This window comes from Eulemur rufifrons, chromosome 3 (assembly GCF_041146395.1).
Source record: "Eulemur rufifrons isolate Redbay chromosome 3, OSU_ERuf_1, whole genome shotgun sequence".
Taxonomy (NCBI): Eukaryota; Metazoa; Chordata; class Mammalia; order Primates; family Lemuridae; genus Eulemur; species Eulemur rufifrons.
This window is the reverse complement of record NC_090985.1, coordinates 5,181,843-5,199,953: the sequence shown is the minus strand read 5'-3', so window position 1 is coordinate 5,199,953 and position 18,111 is coordinate 5,181,843. Positions and strand designations below refer to the sequence as shown.

The 18,111-nt window shown below is 42.8% G+C and overlaps 1 protein-coding gene across 1 annotated transcript in view; it reads right to left on the bottom strand.

Moving 5' to 3' along the window:
• The window catches only part of IQGAP1 (IQ motif containing GTPase activating protein 1), a 97,748-nt gene extending 91,708 nt beyond the window's left edge, over positions 1 to 6,040 (bottom strand). Inside the window, exons 1-2 of the mRNA XM_069466585.1 lie at positions 5,891 to 6,040; positions 4,094 to 4,193 (exon numbers count right to left, since the gene is read on the bottom strand). Of these exons, the coding sequence (XP_069322686.1) occupies positions 4,094 to 4,193; positions 5,891 to 5,945 (155 nt within the window). The 5' untranslated portion in view covers positions 5,946 to 6,040. The remainder of the gene's footprint in view (positions 1 to 4,093; positions 4,194 to 5,890) is intronic.
• Between the last annotated feature and the right edge of the window lie 12,071 nt (positions 6,041 to 18,111).

The following is an 18,111-nucleotide window of genomic DNA, read 5'->3' as shown; positions in this document are numbered from 1 at the left end:
TCTTTCTTTTTTTTTTTTTTTTTGTAGAGACAGGGGCTCGCTCTTGCTCAGGCTGGTCTTAAACTCTTGGGCTCAAGCAATCCTCCCACCCCGGCCTCCCAAAGTGCTAGGATTACAGGTATGAACCACCACACCCAGCATGTGACCTTTAACCTAACTGAATTTTCTTCCATTTCCAGTACTATTCATACTTTCTCCTCACAGACAGACTTCCCTATTCTGCCCTGCCTGGTATGTTCTCTTCTTGGTTCTTCTCACCTAAACTTCTTCTGATCTATTACTTCCTCCTGTCCAAGACCTGAACACCTACCCTATCTCACATATTTAAATATTAAATTTACCTCTTTCAATTGAATGAAGATGTATCTCTCTCTCCTATACAACTACTTCTTAACCAAAACAAATGCAAAGCCCAATCTGAATAGGCAAAAGGATAAAAATAAACTTACATTTAAGCATAAATAGTCATTTAAGATGTTTCCCTTTATAAAGTCCTAGATCTACTGTGCAGCCCTTAGCAAAAAGCCTTGAATCCTTAGGTGGTAATTCATTAGTACAATAGCTTAATTTCAATATTGAAGCTACTTTCCAAACAAAGACAAGCAGAAATCTCTATATTTTCTATTTCCTAATCACTCCCCATACACAGTTTATGAATCACCCCTAACTTTTCCCACTTAACCTTTTGAAAAAACACAAACCCACATTCACAACACACTCTCATCTCTCTACACACACACACACACACACACACACACGCACACACTCCTACTTACACTCACTGTCTCCACACATTCACATTCACTCTCTCTACACACTCTCCTCTCTTTTCTGGAGAAAGAGCTGTTACAGGTACGGGAGAAAACAGAGTGCCCAAGATATACAATGGGGCCACTGTACTAAAAGGTGGAGCTTTTAGTGGGAGGAGTAGAGGTATTATAAATAGAACTGAAGAGGGGGACCTTTTCTCCCTTGGATCTCTCTGATCTTTATTCCTGGCCTTGGAGACGCTGTAAATCCCAGACCTTGGGGCTCCTCCAACTTGGGAGGTTATGAAGAAAACAGGATGGGGCCAAACCAGAAAGGCAAACTGGGCCTAGTGCTAAGGGGAAAAGAGGAACCCTAAGAGCGCACAAGACACAGGCCAGCTTACCAGGGCAGGAGAAAGGACTGGGAGCAGAAGCCCTAGCTAATAATGAAGAGCACGTGCTCTGTCTGTGGTTACCCAGAACACTTTTTAGGGGTGGCAGCAGCAACATTAGGTGGCTAACAGGGATCCTAGTCCTCTTTTCTTACCATAACATTCCCAGACTTCTTTTCTTAGTCCTCTCTAGTTATAAAATCTAAATAGGTGCTTCCAAAGTTGATTTTCTAATCAAAGCTTTAAATAAAAAACAAAACACTGCATCCAGATTTTATAAGATTGCCTCCATAAAATAAACCAGGCACATTTCCATGATGCCAGGCCAACAGGCAGACTGTGCCAGCATAATAAGCCACTATTATGCTCTCCCTTATGACCCAAAGCAAAAAAATAAAAATTAGCACAAATTTCTCCACTTCCTTAGTCACTTCCTAAGTATGCAAAATCACCCAACTAAAAAACACCCCAAGGCCAGGCGTGGTGGCTCACATCTGGAATCCTAGCACTTTGGGAGGCTGAGGCAGAATTGTTTGAGGCCAAGAGTTTGAGACCTCGTCTCTACAAAAAAAGCAGAAAAATTAGCTGAACCTGGTGGCCCCAGCAACTTGGGAGGCTGAGACTGATCACGTGAACCCAGGAGTTTGAGGTCGCAGTGAGCTATGACGGTACCATTGCACTCTAGCCCAGCAACAGAGTAAGACCCTGTCTCAGAAAAAATAAAATTAAATAAATAAAAAACACCCCAGAGGATCATGACCCCTGAGTGGGTTTTAAAGAAAATGGGCTACTTTTCTACAGGAAAAAACACCTGACAGAAAAGAACATGCTCCGGAGCAGATACAAGTGAGACGCCTCGCTAGCGCAGCACTTGAGGAAGGAAATAAGATAGAGAGCGTCATTCTCTTCAGGCTGTCATAGCCCAGCATAAGGCAGAATTCTAAAAAGGTTTTAAATCCTGTTTCTCAACTGGCGGGGAGAACCATCAGAATCACTAGAGGCACTGAAAATACAGTGGGCCCACCAGAGCCATGGGTTCCACATCCACAGTCAGCCAGCTGGAGATCAAAAACATTCGGGGGGGAAAAGCCAATAAAAAATAATAATAAAACAATACAAGTAAAAAACAATATCATACAACCACTATTTACATAGCATTCACATTGTACCAAGCATTATAAGTAATACAGAGATGATTTAAAGTATACCACTTGTGTAGGTTATATGCAAGTACTATGCCATTTTACATATAAAGGGACTTGAGCACCCGGGAACCAATCTCCCGAAGACACAGAGGGACTACTGTATACAGGTGCCGGGATCCTCCAGCCCAGGCCTATTGAACCAGAATCTCTGTGGTAAGGCCCAGATAGCTACATTTTTTTAAAGCTCCCCCAGATGATTCTAATGCACACAACTGGTTAAGAACCACTGTATAAAATGATGGAAACTATTGTTCGATAAAGAAAACTACAGTAGACCAAGAAAACTCAGGCCTCAGTTTCCTCATTGAATGAGATGGTTCAACTAGATTAACAGCGGGCAGAGAGGCTGTTAGCCAAGACGCCATCTGTAAAAAGGGAATTTTTTTGGAAATCCAATATTAAAACGAAGGCAGAACTGCTTGGTTGGAGGAAGGAAGGTGTATGGAAGCTCTTCCCTCTCCTCCTCAGGTCACCTCCAAAGAATCACCAAGGCTCCACAGAGCACAAAATGATCGCGGACCAGCTGCAGCTTTCAAATTCTTTGACCTTCCAAAACTAGAACTCTGCAATTTAAGTGGCAGAGGACTTAATATTTTTCTTCCCTTACATATATTTCATATGAGAAAATGTTCCATTTTCTAATGACATATTCACCTCTTGCTTCCATTTAGAAAGATGAGACTTACTATCCTCCTCACCTAAACCATCACTAAAACCCCAGCCATTTTCCCAGAAGAGCTTTAAGCTCAAAAGGGAGAGGGCACACAAAGTGCAGGTTAGTGGCTGCCCCACAGGAAGGAAAAAGAATGGGACTGGGAAGGGATAAAAGGAGACTCCAAATTCAGCTAAGTTAGTTAGTTAGTTTGTTTATTTATTTAGAGCAAAGAGAAATATCAGAAGGATAACACTTGTTAGTTCTGGGATATAACGATGTTTATTGTATTGTTCTCCGGACTTTCCTGTAGTGTTTTAAGATTTTCAGAATTAAAAAACAAACAAACAAACACACACTCTTGTTTATTAGCACCATTTGAAACATCCTTGATTTTCACTGAACTCTGATTACGATTATCACTTACTTGCCCTTTCCCAAGCTCACCTAGAAAATACAAGACCCATAATTACATCTATCCACCCTGGGGCCTTGTGAAGGAACACAAGCACCGGAACAAAAGAAATGAATTACTGGTAACAAACTGACACTCTAAAATTAAGACCACAAGGTCTTGTGGCATCTGAAAAAGGAAAAGAGTAGCTTGAAGTTCAGGTACAAAGCATGCAGAGGATGCTGCCTTTGAATATTGCCAAATGGGTAGACCTATACCCACAGCACTATACTTTCAGGCCTCCCAAAGCAAGTACCCACTCCATAAATCATGGGAAGAAGGGACTCAATTCATACATAAATCAAAACCAGTGAAGAATCAATAAAACATTAAAGCCAAGAACTTCAAACCCTAAAAATGCTATTTCTTCCCCTCAGTTGGTAGTGCTCAAACATGCACCATAAGCTTAAGACTGAACAGCACAAATCTGGGAATTTTTCAGTACACTTAAATGCCCATCACAGTGTTTCATGATAAACTGCCATTAAGGCTACTTCTCCCATGAATAAACACCCTACCTATACTAATTCCCTCAATTACCAGCCTCCCACAGTTACATCTACAACACACACAAAGAAATCTTTATCTGTGCACATCATACTAGTCCCCTTCTCCCAATCTTCTCTCCAGCCAATCTTTACCTCTTTGCTTCTTCCAAATGGCAAAGGTACTCATAAGCCACATTCTGACGTCTCCTTTCATCCATCTCCTCTGCAGTAAGTCTCTCATTATCCAGGACAGCTAAAACATTAGAGAAAGAATGTAAACACCAGGATCTGTAACCTTCCTGAGTGATAAAAGAATGCCACAGCATCAAATTCCTGACAGTCACCTAGAAGGTCAGGGTAACCTGTGGATGTGTGGACAGCCAGGTGTACCACAATGACCTTCCTAAAAAAAGAACTACGCAGTTTCAACTAAACTCATCTTGCCGCTTTTTAAAAATGTACGATAAAGAAGAAAAAAATTTTTAAATGTATGATAATATAAACATGTGCCAAGTTTTAGTGTAACCTTGAAAACACTGACTTGAGATTTGGGCCCGAATTTGTCCTTGCCTATCTGCCAGAACTCCTTCCAAATACAGATCTGACCATGTTGTTCCCCTCTTTTATTAATAACCAAAGCCAGTAGCTATTGAGAATTAAGTGGCAGTAATTATACCAAGCATTTTACATGTATTCTCTCACTGAAACCCACAACAATCCTCTGATTAGCACTCCTATTTTACAGACGAGGAAATTGAAGCTGGGTGAGCTCAGCCCCACAGCCAAGGGGCAGGGCCTGGATTCAAACCCAGACAGTCTGTGTCCAAAGCTTGAGCTTAACTTTGAAGCAGTGTGCCTCCTTCATGGGCACCCAGGGTATGGAATAAATTCCTAACTCCTTGGGAAGGCCCAGGCTGGCCCCAGCTACTCTTGGAAACTCTTCTCCCAGCCCTTCCTCCCACCACTCACAGCGCCCCTCTACTCAATACCTGGTTCGTGCTCTTCCCTCTTCAAGTCACGTCTCTTGCTCCACCCTGCCCTGTCAAACCTCTCTACACAGCATCCTTCAAGACTCTATCCAAATGTCACCTCCAGTGTTCATACTGCCTGCCCCGAGCTCCTGCTCCTTACCCACGTTCCTCTGTACAACCAGTTAGTTCACGCGAGCTTTTATCTTTATTGCACTTCATTATCATTACCCTGTACACCTGTCTGTCTCTGATTAAAAAGTTCTTTGAAGGCAGGGCCTGGTCTTACTCATCTCTAATTTCACAAACGTGACACAATAATTCTTCACATATAACTGTTGATGAGTGAAATTATCCTTTAAAAAAGAACTTTATTCCCAGAATATAAAATTGAAAACCTCAAAACCCCAAAGGTCAGTCCCCCCCGCAGTTTAATGATGTCCCAGGACGTCCACAGAAAATGAGGAAGTCAGAGGACTTTTTTTTTTTTTAATTTTACTTTTGAAATCCTGACGAGAGAATTAAGCTGGGGAAAGCTGAAGTGACTCGCCCAGGATCGCACCTCTCAGCTAGCCTCGGGCCGGGCAGGTCCAGACCCTGGGTCTGCCTCGCAGGCAGCACTCGGGGCAGCACCGCCGGCGGAGCCCGGTCTCCGGCCCGGGACACGCCCTGCACCGTTCTGCCACCTCACCCTAGGCCGGCTCCCCAATCTCGGCCAGGCTGGGCGGGAGGCGCCGGGTGGGGCTGCTCCAGCCGCAGCGCGGCTCAGGCGGGGAGGCCTCCCAGGGCCCCTCCGCTGCCTCGGAACCCAAGGGGCGCGGGCTGGGGACCTCGCCGCCCGCCACCCAGCCGGGCCGGCTCTTCCGGGTCCGCGCCGCCGGCAGCCGTCCTACCCCACCCGCCTCCCGAACCCCGGGAAAACCGCGCCTCGTTGGCGACGAGCTCGGCCCCGAAGCCCCCGCGCCGCGAGCCCCGTACTCACAGCCATAGTGCGGCCGGACCACGCCCAGCCCGTCAACCTCGTCCGCGACGGACATGGCGGCGGAGCCCGGGTCTCTGCAGAGCAGGCGGTGAGACCTCGGAGGCGCGGGCGGCGGCAGCTGCAGCTCCTGCCAAGTGCGCGGGCTGCCGGAGCCTAGGCCCCGCCCCGGCGGCGGCCACGCCCCGGGGGCCCCGCCCATTCGGCCCCGCCCGGGGCGGGCAGGAGGAGGCGGGGACACAACCACAAGGCCCCGCCCATCTCCGGGCCTCGTTCTGTTCCCAGTGGGCGGTAGGAAGAAGGCGGGGCCCGCCGCCCAATCAGGCTCGCGCTCCGCTGGGAAGGTTGTCCCCCGCCTGCAGCCCCGCCCCCCGGGCCACCGCCCCGACCGCAACTCTGACAGAAAGGCTGCGGGTGTCCGCGGCTTGAGATCAAAATCGTGGGCCACCTCCCTCCCCGTGCCGGCAGAACTAACCTCCTCCGCACCAAGGCTCAAGGAAGGCAGTCCTTTGAGGTGGTCCAGGGTGTTCTCGTTGGACGCAAGCAGGACCCAAACTGCCATGAAGGACCCCACTCTCCGCACAGTGTGGCAACCTGGCATCAGTCACCAAATTAGAACTGCTCAACTCCCCAAGTATTGAGCTGTGTGTTTTTCCAAACTTCCTACCTTTAGACTCCCTGACATTGTTCTTTGCAAGTTCTTCTGTTTTTAGAGGACTCTTGGCCCATGTTAGGGATACCTGTTCCCCTTGCACCTGTGGCCTGCCCTTAAAATATTGGTATTCAGCGGAATTCTGTCCTCAGTCCTCTTCCGTGTTTTCTTTGCCCACTCTGAGTAACTACGCTCACCTATAACTGCCGAGATAACCCTAAATATATATCTACAGACCAGACTACCTGGAAGCCCCTCAGTATTTTCAACTGTCTGACAAACACTTTCACCTGAGTGTCCCACAAACGCTTCAAATTCCACGGGTCAAGTACTGACTCTGCTCCTGCTGTATTCTCTGTTAATAGTAGCACTCAATTCCCAGTCGGGACACCGCAGGCTCCTTGCCTCATGCCCTACATCTAGTCTGTGTTATTTCTAAGGTGTCTAGCTTTTGTCTCTGTCCCCACTGTGATTACACTGTTTAGATTATCATCACCTCTAGTCTCCCTTCTGCCAACCAGATCCTCACAGTCACCAGGGTGTTCTTTGGAAAGTGCAAAGGCAATTGTGTTCCTCTTTTTTATGTGTTTTTCCTATTACTCCCTTCATGATGCGGTCCAGGTTCCTTAGCATGCCAAAAAAGCCCCTTCACAGCCTGACTCCAGGCTTTTTGTTTCAGCCATTTTCAATTTATTCACTCTTCCTTCAAACTATTAAAGTAGTATACTTGAAAACCTATTAGAGCAAAAAAAGCCCATAGAAAAATGGCCAAAGGTTTAATTTATGAAACTTACAAATTCAAAAGTGATTTCTATCGTAAGCTTTTAAGTTCAGCTAACCGATTTTATGATTCTATTTATAAATCTAGCACATTTTACCAATCACTTTTCATATATCAAATGATTTTTTTGTCCCATTCACTAACCTAATTCAACATCTACAAACATTTAAAATTATGTCTCTAAACTTAATATATTAGATTTTTCTCCCAGCGACTGGGAAGGCTGAGATGGGAGGATTGCTTGAGGCCAGGAGTTCAAGACCAGCCTGAGAAACATCGTGAGACCTTGTCTAAAAAAATTTTTTTTTAATTAGCTGAGCATGGTGGTATGCAACTGTTGTTTCAGCTACTCAGAAGGCTAAGGCAGGAGTATCCCTTGAGCCCAGGAGTTGGAGGCTGCGCTCCAGCCTGGGCAACAGAGCAAGACCTTGTCTCTAAAAAACTTATAATGATAAAAATTTTTTAAATATTTTCTTTTTAATTCCTTCAATTGTCTTATTTAAACTTTTTCAAAGCTTAGTAATCCTTATAAATCAAATAAACTTACATATATAATGAAGCTAAATTTCTCTTAGATGGCCCAATTCCATATGTAAACTTAGTAAAGTTTCAACTCAAAAACCTAAGTTTAAAACTAATTGAATTACACATTTAAAATAAAAGTTATAAGGCTGTCACTCTAATAGGCCAACTTTTCTTAAATATTGCAAGTACATAAAATGTGAAATATGCACATACTTCTTTTTAACCCCGACAAGTTAATCCCACAGTTTACTCCATCCACTAAGGCTTTCTGTACTTAATTATAAAGTTTCCCTGAGTTGAAAGACACAGAGCTGCTAAGACGGTACCAATTTAGTTAACTGAGATTATTTTTGATCAGGTCTCTACCAGGCATGAGTCCCGGAGCTGCAGACTTTCAGAGCCATTCTTCTCACTGTGCCAACTCTCATTTTGTGCCCCTTTTAAATTATTTCATGGACTTCAAAACTAATTACCTAATCCTCTGCCTACTCTCAGAAATTCAGCAAGTCTTACTCAGTTTAACTCTTGATTTTATTTGACATTCCCTGGCTTTTAAGGTATGGGTATATATTCTAATGTTAATTCTAAAGCCCTTTGTAATGGGCAGGATCCAAAGTGTAAATGTCTTTTCTTTCTAATGATAAAGGTTATGAGTTTAATGCATTCTTGCATTCTTTCTTAGGACCATACACTTCTAATAGGATTTTAAAGCAATATCCCATTGAGTTTTAGATATCTTACCTAGGTTTATCTGATCTGTAGTAACACATTATTGTCATTCTTCATAACTATAATAACTGAAATACACTGAGGCCTTACTACACTAAGTGCTTCATATTTATTTTCTCATCTGATCCTCATAACAATAATTACAAGATAAGGACTACTACTATATCCATTTTACACTTGAGAAAATGGAAAACTGAGTTACCTGAAGCCCACACAGCAAGAAGCAGAGCTGAAACTCAAACCCAAGTCTAATGACAAAGCCTACATTGCTGGTCAATAAACACAAGATTCAGAGAAATACACACTAAGATAATAACATGCCAGTTATCACTTCTTGCCTATCAGAATAGCAATGTTTTGTTTGTCTTCTTAATTGATATTATTAGCAAAGGGGTGAAAAAGCAACCGCCCACATGCACTGCTAATAGGCTATAAATTGATATAATCTTTTTGAAGACAAATTTGACATTATACATCTATCCCTCAACCAAGAAAACTCACATCTTGGAATATATCATAAGGATGCTGTGTTTTTATTAAATGTGCAAATTGGAAATTACTTAAATATTTGTCACTAGGTGTTTAAATCAGTGATGACACCTATACACAATGGTGGCACCTATACACACAGCCATTAACAGTGATGATTTGTGGTTCTGGTCAGGTGTAACTGGCTACGGGAAACAGAGACCCACTTGTTTTGCCTCTAGAGGAAAAACAGCTGGAAGGGAGGCATTTATTATAAAAGTATATAAGGACTGGAACTGCAGCGAGAAAAAACAGGACTAAGGGGAACTTGAAGGCATGGTTCCATTCCTCTGGGCATCTCTGCTTCTCCACAGAACAGCTGTACTTTCCTCTCTTTGACAACCAGCTTCATCTGTTCTAATTTTTTCTGTTCCTTCACAACTCTTATTTCTGCTTGGCTTGCCATGGCCTTGATTGAAGGTCATGGCATCCTTACACCATCAGCTCCAATAAAGATCGACATAGCTGCCCAATTCCATAACTCATAGAGTGGCATATGACTGATTCAGCTCATCCTTCCACCTAGGGGTATATCTCTGACCACCCACAGGTGAGCTGACCTTGGATCAGATGCTGATCCTTTAGTTCAACTAGTTGTGATCACAAGATACAACCAATTAAGGATACAGAACTATGGGCTGGGCATACTTCCTTCAGTAGGAGGCTGGGTAGACTAACAATGATCAGTATTTCTAATAGGGTGGTTAAATAAAAATAAATTATGAACAATATATTATGATACCATTTTGCTTTAAAAGTAGATAGATTGATAGATAGATAGGTGCATGTGAATAGAAGCAGCATTGAAGCATATACACCAATATATTAGCAGTGGTTTCTTCCGGGAGTGATATTACACAGGATTTGTGTAGGGTTTGTTTGTGTCTCTGTATTTACAAAGAAATACTATTTTGTCAGTAAATATAAATATGAATAAAATTAATAAATATGAAACAAATAAAACTAAATGGCAGAATGATGAGCTAAATAGTCATTTTGGGAAATAAAAGTGGTTCATGACCTCAAGGAATTTATAAGCTAATAAGAGTCAGCAATATTAACAGGTTATCATGAGATAAGCACCATAATAGAGGTTTAGCTGGGAATACCTTTTAGCCTCTTATCTGCCTGGGAAATTCCTATCAACTTCCCAGACCCAACTCAAATGTCACCTCCTCTCCCAGGCAAAATTAATCACTTCCTCATTTATTTTCCAGTAGCACTTTAGAAACCACTTATTCCCAACTTTTTTCACATTTAAATGCTCCTGAAATCAGGATAGATCTTACAATCAGTATTAAAAGAAACTAACCAGGCCGGGCGCGGTTGCTCACGCTTGTAACCCTAGCACTCTGGGAGGCTGAGGCGGGTGGATCGCTCGAGGTCAGCTGTTTGAGACCAGCCTGAGCAAGATCGAGACCCTGTCTCTACTAAAAACAGAAAGAAATTATCTGGCCAACTAAAAATATTTATAGAAAAAATGAGCTGGGCATGATGGGCGCATGCCTGTAGTCCCAGCTACTTGGGAGGCTGAGGCAGGAGGATCATTTGAGCCTGGGAGTTTGAGGTTGCTGTGAGCTAGGCTGACACTACAGCACTCACTCTAGCCCAGGCAACAGAGTGGGACTCTGTCTCAAAAAAAATAAAAGAAAGAAAGAAAGAAAGAAAGAAACTAACCAGCTACCAGGTAGAAAAATAGATAGAAAAGTAATATAATTTTCATTGCTTGCAGATGTGTGAATTTAACTAATTTCCCAGAAAAGATCAGAGAACTTTCAGAGCTAGAACTGATGACAGATTCACACTTTGGGAACAACTAAGTGGGTCCAAATATACTTAAACTCTACATTAAAAGTTTAGCTCCAACTTTGATTTAGAGAAGAGGCTTGTAAGTAATTCCAGGGATAAATGTGTGGTATTATCAATAAAGTTATTAAAAAATATATATAGTTTTTAGGATATTTTTAACACCCCAAAGCTATTGAAATTTAATGGCATATCCTACAAAGGTGTCGTCAATTCCAAAAAGTATGTAACTTTATATGACTCTGTTAAAGCACTTAGCTCATTGAATTATAGTTAGTTATTTGCCTGTCTTTTCCTAGATGATTAACTCCTCAAAGACAGAAATTGAGGTAAATAAAACTCAGTGTGAACAGCTAACAAATGTAGCATTCTTACAGTCAGAAATTTAAAATTTGCTTTTTATGTAGTTTTTTCATGATTATGCTTTGTAAGCTGTTACATGATAAAGAAAAACTATCATCATTATGGTCTGTTTTTTTCAAATGTGTTGGCATCATTTTTTTTTTCTTATTCCATTGTCAATACTCAATAGGCATCAATTTTTTTAAAGAACAAAAAGTAAGTTTATTTCTCTTGCATGTTCTGAGGTGAATGGTCTCAGCTGGTGGTGTAGATTTTTCATGAAGTCACTTAGGGGACCACTATCCTTCCGGCATGTTGTTTCACAATCTAGGACACTGTCATCATCTGCAGGGTTGGAGAAAAGTCATTTCAGGTCCCAATCTTTGTATTCTCTCCTCAATTCTTAGAATCTACTAAATCACCTAAATGCATAGCAGACATACTCTTCTGAGCAACGCTGGAGAGTGGTGTTTACAGAAACCAAAGTCTACGAATGCCTCATAATTTTCCATTTTCATAAAATCCTCAGGAAGCTCCCACTTGCTTTCTCACAGGAGCCCACTGACACCTGCCATCATTTTTGAAGTTGGATTATAATGTTGAAGAGGGAACGGGCTATATTCTATATTCCTAAATTATTTTCCATAGCAGCTAGGCACAAAACAGGTACAGGTATTCACAAGTGCTCATTGCTGAGCACTAAAGTCTTTTTTGCTGGACAAGTTAACATTTGCACAACCCTGGGAAAAAATGTACCCCTTTATCTCCCATCAAATTGTACATTTTTCCTGGAATCCTGCCCCTGCACCCTGAATGCTTTTCATATATTTTATGTAGAATTTCCTAGAAAGATGAATTCCCTAGGATAGATAGTAACACTTTTGACTGATTTGGTCCCTTGTCTTGTATGAGAATATATTGGGCTTTGGATGCCAGTTTCTTGTGAAGAGGCTGGGAAATCCGAGGCTATAGCTTCTCAATACCCTCAAAGATCAAGTGTCAGGCCTCAAAGGAGAGCTTTTCAGGAAATTGTAGCTATGTTTTGGTAGGCAGAATTCTAAGATGACTGCCCAAGAGTCCCAATGCTTGGTTATTCAATCAAACAGTAATCTAGGCACTATTTCGAAGGGATTTTGCAGATGCAATTAGGGCCACTAAGCAGTTGATCTTAAGATAGGGAGACTGTACTGGTCATCACATGAACCCTTTACAAGCAGAGAGTTTTTTCTAGCGGATGGCAGACATCAGAGACTCAAAGCATGGGATGGATTCAATGGGCCATTGCTGGTTTTGAATATGGAGGGGACTACTTAGAAAGGACCTAAGAGCAACCTTGCAGAACTTAGAGTGACCCTTGACTGACAGCCAGCAAGGAAACAGGGACCTCAGATCTACAACCGCAAGGAACTTGATTCTGCCCATAACCTAAATGAACTGGGAAGCAGATTCTTCCCCAGAGCCTCAAGATAAGTCCACCCAGTGGGCATTTTAACTTTGACCTTATAAGACCCTGCGCAAAGAACCCAGTCAAGTTTGCCTGGACTTCAACAGAAAGCTAATACATATGTGGAGGGGATTGGGATGATTCATAAATAGTGTTGCCAGATATGCTGATGATAAAATTTTGTATAGAAAGAACTGTGAGCTAGCTGGGCACCCTGCTCCTCCTTGGCAGGACTGACTCCATATAGTTGATGAGCCTTTTGAACAGCTGTAAGCCCACAATAAATAAGTTGGGTAGTCCGTTTGGTCTATGCAATCGCTGATCTCATTTCTTTGTCTTCCTATAAGTTGAACACCTTGGGTAAACTGAGACTAGAGATAGAATGGAGAGGACATTTGGCAAATTACAGAATATCATCTGTCAAGTACCAGTTTTCATCTTCATTAAACTTTAAGTGTTATCTATTACTGCTTAATTCTCCTTCATCTTCTCATTTGGAGGAAACCTATTTTGCCTTGTCCTTCAGGTATTCAGATATTGTGTATCTTGTATTTGAGGTATTCTGACTTTAGACACTTCAATCTTGGTTTTTCAGGAAGGAGCAAATGTTTTTAACTGCCTGTTTGTAGTCACAGCTATTTACCAACTATTTACCATGTTCCAGAACCTATTAGGTGTGTTCCATATATTGTCTCATTTAATCTTCACAATAACCCTGTGAGGAAGTATATTATCCTCATTTCACACATGAGGAAACAGGCAGAAAGAGGATAGGTGTTTTCTCAAGGTCGTAGGATTCAGAGTTAGGAATCAAGCCTAGGTCTTTCTGATTCTAAATCGTCTGGCAAATCACCATTGAATACTGTCTTCTAGTTTATGGGCAGTGTGTCAGTGAGAAGGTGGTCATTTGTCTCCTGAACATGCCTAATTGCCTCTGCAAACCTCTCAGCAAACATTTATGAACACCGGTGTCCTGGTCTAGGGACAACTTATAACAGCAGAGACCCGGAAGTTGTGGGAGGAAGCCAGGAAGTCAGCCCAGAATGGAGTTGGGGCATTGGTTTCCGGGCTGGGGTTAGAATAGGCCACAGGGCACCACTGCAGTCTCAACAACTCATCAAGAGACTTTTGGGTGTGTGTGGGGGTGGGGGCAGGTCAGATCAAAGTATGGGAAAAAGAGAGTAAGGGGCACCAGGAACATCAGACTCCATCATAGGGTTAGATCCTGAGACAAGCCTGCCTGGGCAGGGTTCCCCCATGGCATACCCCTTAAACATCTACGGAGACGACAATGGGCTACTAATAACAACACCTAACTTGCATGAGTGCCCTCTAAGTTTTAAGTACGTGATATGCTTCATCTCATTTGACCTTCACAACAATCCTATGAGGTAGGAACTAGAATTGCACTAGAATTCTCCAATTTAACGATGAGGAAACTCTGAGGAGACTCAGAAAGGTTAACAATTTTCCAAAGATTACCCCACTAGTTAGTGACATAGCCAGGATCCAAACTGCACTTGACCCAAAACCCGTGTATGTGAACATTAGTCTCCACTGCTGTGCCACTTTCATCCCTACTAGTGGCTACCTAGAGAGCTGGGTCGAAAGCTCTGTGAGGCTACATCCACCGAAGAATGTGATGGACACTGCTATGGTTTGGATAGGGTTTGTTTGGCCCTACCAAGTCTTATGTTGGCACTTCATCCCCAGTGTTGGAGGTAGGGCCTGGTGGGAGGTGTTTGGTTAGTAGGGGTGAGTCTCTCATGAATGGCTTGCAGCCATTCTCCTGGGAGTGAGTGAGTTCTTGCTCTTAGTTCCCAGGAGAATGGATTGTTGAAAAGAACTTGGCATCTCCTCTCTGTCTCTGTCTCCTTCCCTCCCTCTCTCTCTCTTTCTCTCGTGTGCACATGCTGCTTGTCTCGCCATGTGATTTGCATACACTGGCCTTCTGCCCTGAGTGGAAGCAGCCTGAAGCCCTCACCAGAAGCAGATGTTGGTGTCATGCTTCCTGAACAGCCTGCAGAACTATGAGCCAAATAAACCTCTTTTCTTTATAAACTACTCAGCCTCTCCAGCCTCAGGTATTCCTTTACAGCAACACAAAAATGGACTGAGATAGACACGGACATGACAAAGCACTTTCAAAGGGCTGTTCGGGGGCCGGGCCCGGTGGCTCACGCCTGTAATCCTAGCACTCTGGGAGGCCGAGGTGGGTGGATTGTTTGAGCTCAGGAGTTCGAGACCAGCCTGAGCAAGAGTGAGACCCTGTCTCTACTAAAAATAGAAAGAAATTATATGGACAGCTAAAAATATATAGAGAAAAAATTAGCCGGGCATGGTGGCACATGCCTGTCCTCCCAGCTACTCGGGAGGCTGAGGCAGAAGGATTGCTTGAGTCCAGGAGTTTGAGGTTGCTGTGAGCTAGGCTGACGCCACGGCACTCACTCTAGCCCGGGCAACAGAGTGAGACTCTGTCTCAAAAAAAAAAGGGCTTTTAGGCTTCAAGACAGAGATCTGGGCGAACAGTTAACAGTTGACTTTTATTAGATTATATAAGAAAGTTTCCTAGAGGAAGTGGTTTTTAAGCAAGGCTTCCAGGGAGACCAGTGGAAAGGTTGAGAAAAGGCACAAGTTGGGGAAACAATATAAACAAGACCAGGAAGCCAGGAAGGTGTATTGTGCATGGGCACGTGTGTGTGTGTGTGTGTGTGTGTGTGTGATTGTGCCCTGCTTCCTGCCTAGCTCACTTCACTCCAGCCTTCTCAAAGAGCAGAGCCACATGATGTTTCAAGAAGTCTAAGTGGAATCTCTTTGGAAAGATGCTGTACTCTTGGCAGAGGGTGCGACATCCTCTTTCTTGAGGTACCAGGGGTGCCAGATGAGGAATGTGTGGATGCTTTGGGCAAACAGGGTTATAAACATCTTCTTCCTTTGTCACCCCTCATTCCCTTTGGGACTGGTATTTCAGTGGCAGAAAGCTCACATCCTTTGTGAAATACCACTTTCCCATGGGCTCCTCTAGAAATTTAGTATGGAAAAACCTTACTGAGCCTCTCATGAGATTGCAGACAGCTAGGGACATTTCTACCACCACTTATATTGCCAGAACAGGGCAATGTAGCATTCTGCAAGACTTCAGTCACCATTAAGTTATGTAAATACTAACACAGAAATAAAAGGGAGAAATGCACAGCTATGCACTGATGTTCTTCCTAAGACTCCAGTTAGTTAATTGACGCAGGTCCAGTCTGATAGAGAAATGACCAGTTTCTAACTTCCTCCTCACTGTATAGAGCAAGCTCTCTGACCATAAGCATCAATCTTTTTCAGTTCGCTGGAGTTATTGGCAACAACCCCATGTATTAGAATATCTTATGTCTTATATGGTAGAATTCATGTGTGATGGTTAAACAAAGCTTTATTTCAAGATTATGTCTTATATTCATGTACTCATTCATGTACCAACTGGCCTAAGTGACACCTCCCTCAGGGAGCCTTCCTTGACTCTCAAGATAGCCCTTCTCTGGCTGACATTTACTTCTTTGTATTGAAACCATGTGTCTGTATGTCTATTGTCCTCAACCACTCTATGTGCTCCTCAAAAGAATTGTCTTGTTTATACCTGTATCCCCAGCACCCTGGACTAGGCCTGGATATAATAGGTGAGTAATGCGTATTTACTAAATTAAATTAAATAATTAGATACAGGTGTGGTGGCTCATGCCTATAATCCTAGCACTCTGGGAGGCTGAGGTGGGAGGATTGCTGGACCCCAGGAGTTTGAGACCTGCCTGAGCAAGAGTGAGACCCCACCTCTACAAAAAATAGAAAAATTAGCCAGGTGTGTTGGTGCATGCCTGTCATCCCAGCTACTTGGGATGCTGAAGCAGGAGGTTTGCTTGAGCCCAGGCATTTGAGGCTGCAGTGAGGTATGAGGACAGCACTGCACTCCAGGCCTGGCAAACAGAGTGAGACTCTGTCTCAAAAAAAAAAAAAAAAAAAAAAAAAAGATATAATGTGGAGTTGGACCTGTAGATTTTGTTTATAATATGCCTATAACTCTGAAGGGGGAGGACAGCTGTGCTGGGACCTAGACTTAGGCTTAAGTGCTGAAGTTTAGATGTTTCAGTTGAACCCAAGTCACCTGGATAAAGAAATGTATGTACTTTTAGTATACAAATGACAGATTCAGGGCAAAAGCCCTGATCGATTATAAAAGCAAGCTTTGGCTCAAGGATCCCTAGACTGTCTTGTGAAGAATCTGATAGGCAACTAAAATGGGTGGGAACAACCTGCCATCCTGGCTGCAGGGAGGAAAGCCAAACATCAGTGGACTGGGAGCTCACTGCGGACAAAGCATCCAGTGTCTGGGACAGAGGCAGGGTCATCCCAGGAGATGAGGCAGGAAAGGAAGGTTGATGCCAGAGCCCATGGAAGGATCCTTAATTCTGCAGTAAAGGAGATTCAGCTCTCTTCTGCAGACAATAAGAAACAAAGGTTTTACAAGCAGAGGAGGAGTAGGATTTGATTCAACAAAGATTTATGAAAAGTATACTTTGTACTAGTACCAATAAGGGCATAAAGTTGAGTTAAACATAGTCACTGCCCTTGAGACAAGTACACAAATGACTGTAATACAAGATGAAATAAGAAGCGAAACCCAAGGTGTAGAAAGAAAGGGCTATAGAGGTCCAAAGGAGAGCCTTTCTGCTGGATGGAGATCAGAAATACTTGGGGGGGGAGGTGTCTTAAAGGGACCTTGAAGAATGGGTACTTTACGAATGAACACGGAATTCCCTGAAGAGACAACATAAACAACCAACTTGTAAAAGTTGTTCGACTTCCCTGCTAATCAGGGAGATGCATATTAAAACCACAATGAGATATCATTTCACATCCATCAGATTAGAAAAATTAAAAAGTCTGACAAAACCAAGAGTTGACAAGGAAGAATAGTGATAAGAATATCAATACACTCCTGGTGAGAATGGAACTTGGTACAATCACTTTGGAGGATAATTTCATGATCTCTAGTTAAAGAAGCACTTACCCTATGACCACAGAATTCCATTCCTAGGTATACATACCCAGAGAAACTCCTACACATGTACACAAGGAGATGTATTAAAATATTGATAGCAGAAATGCATGTGACAGCAAAAACCAGGAATGACCTCAATGGCCATCAGTATGAAAACAGATAAACTACACTGTGATTGTATACTGAATATTAAAGGAAGGAAATGAATGAAGTTTAGCTATAATACATGTATCAACATGTATGAACCTCACAAACATCATACTGAGGGGGAAAAAAGTACAGAATACTTACTTTGATAGTTTGATACCCATTCACATAAAGTTTAGACAAGTTTATGCAAACCAATATTATAAATACTTATGCATATACATCT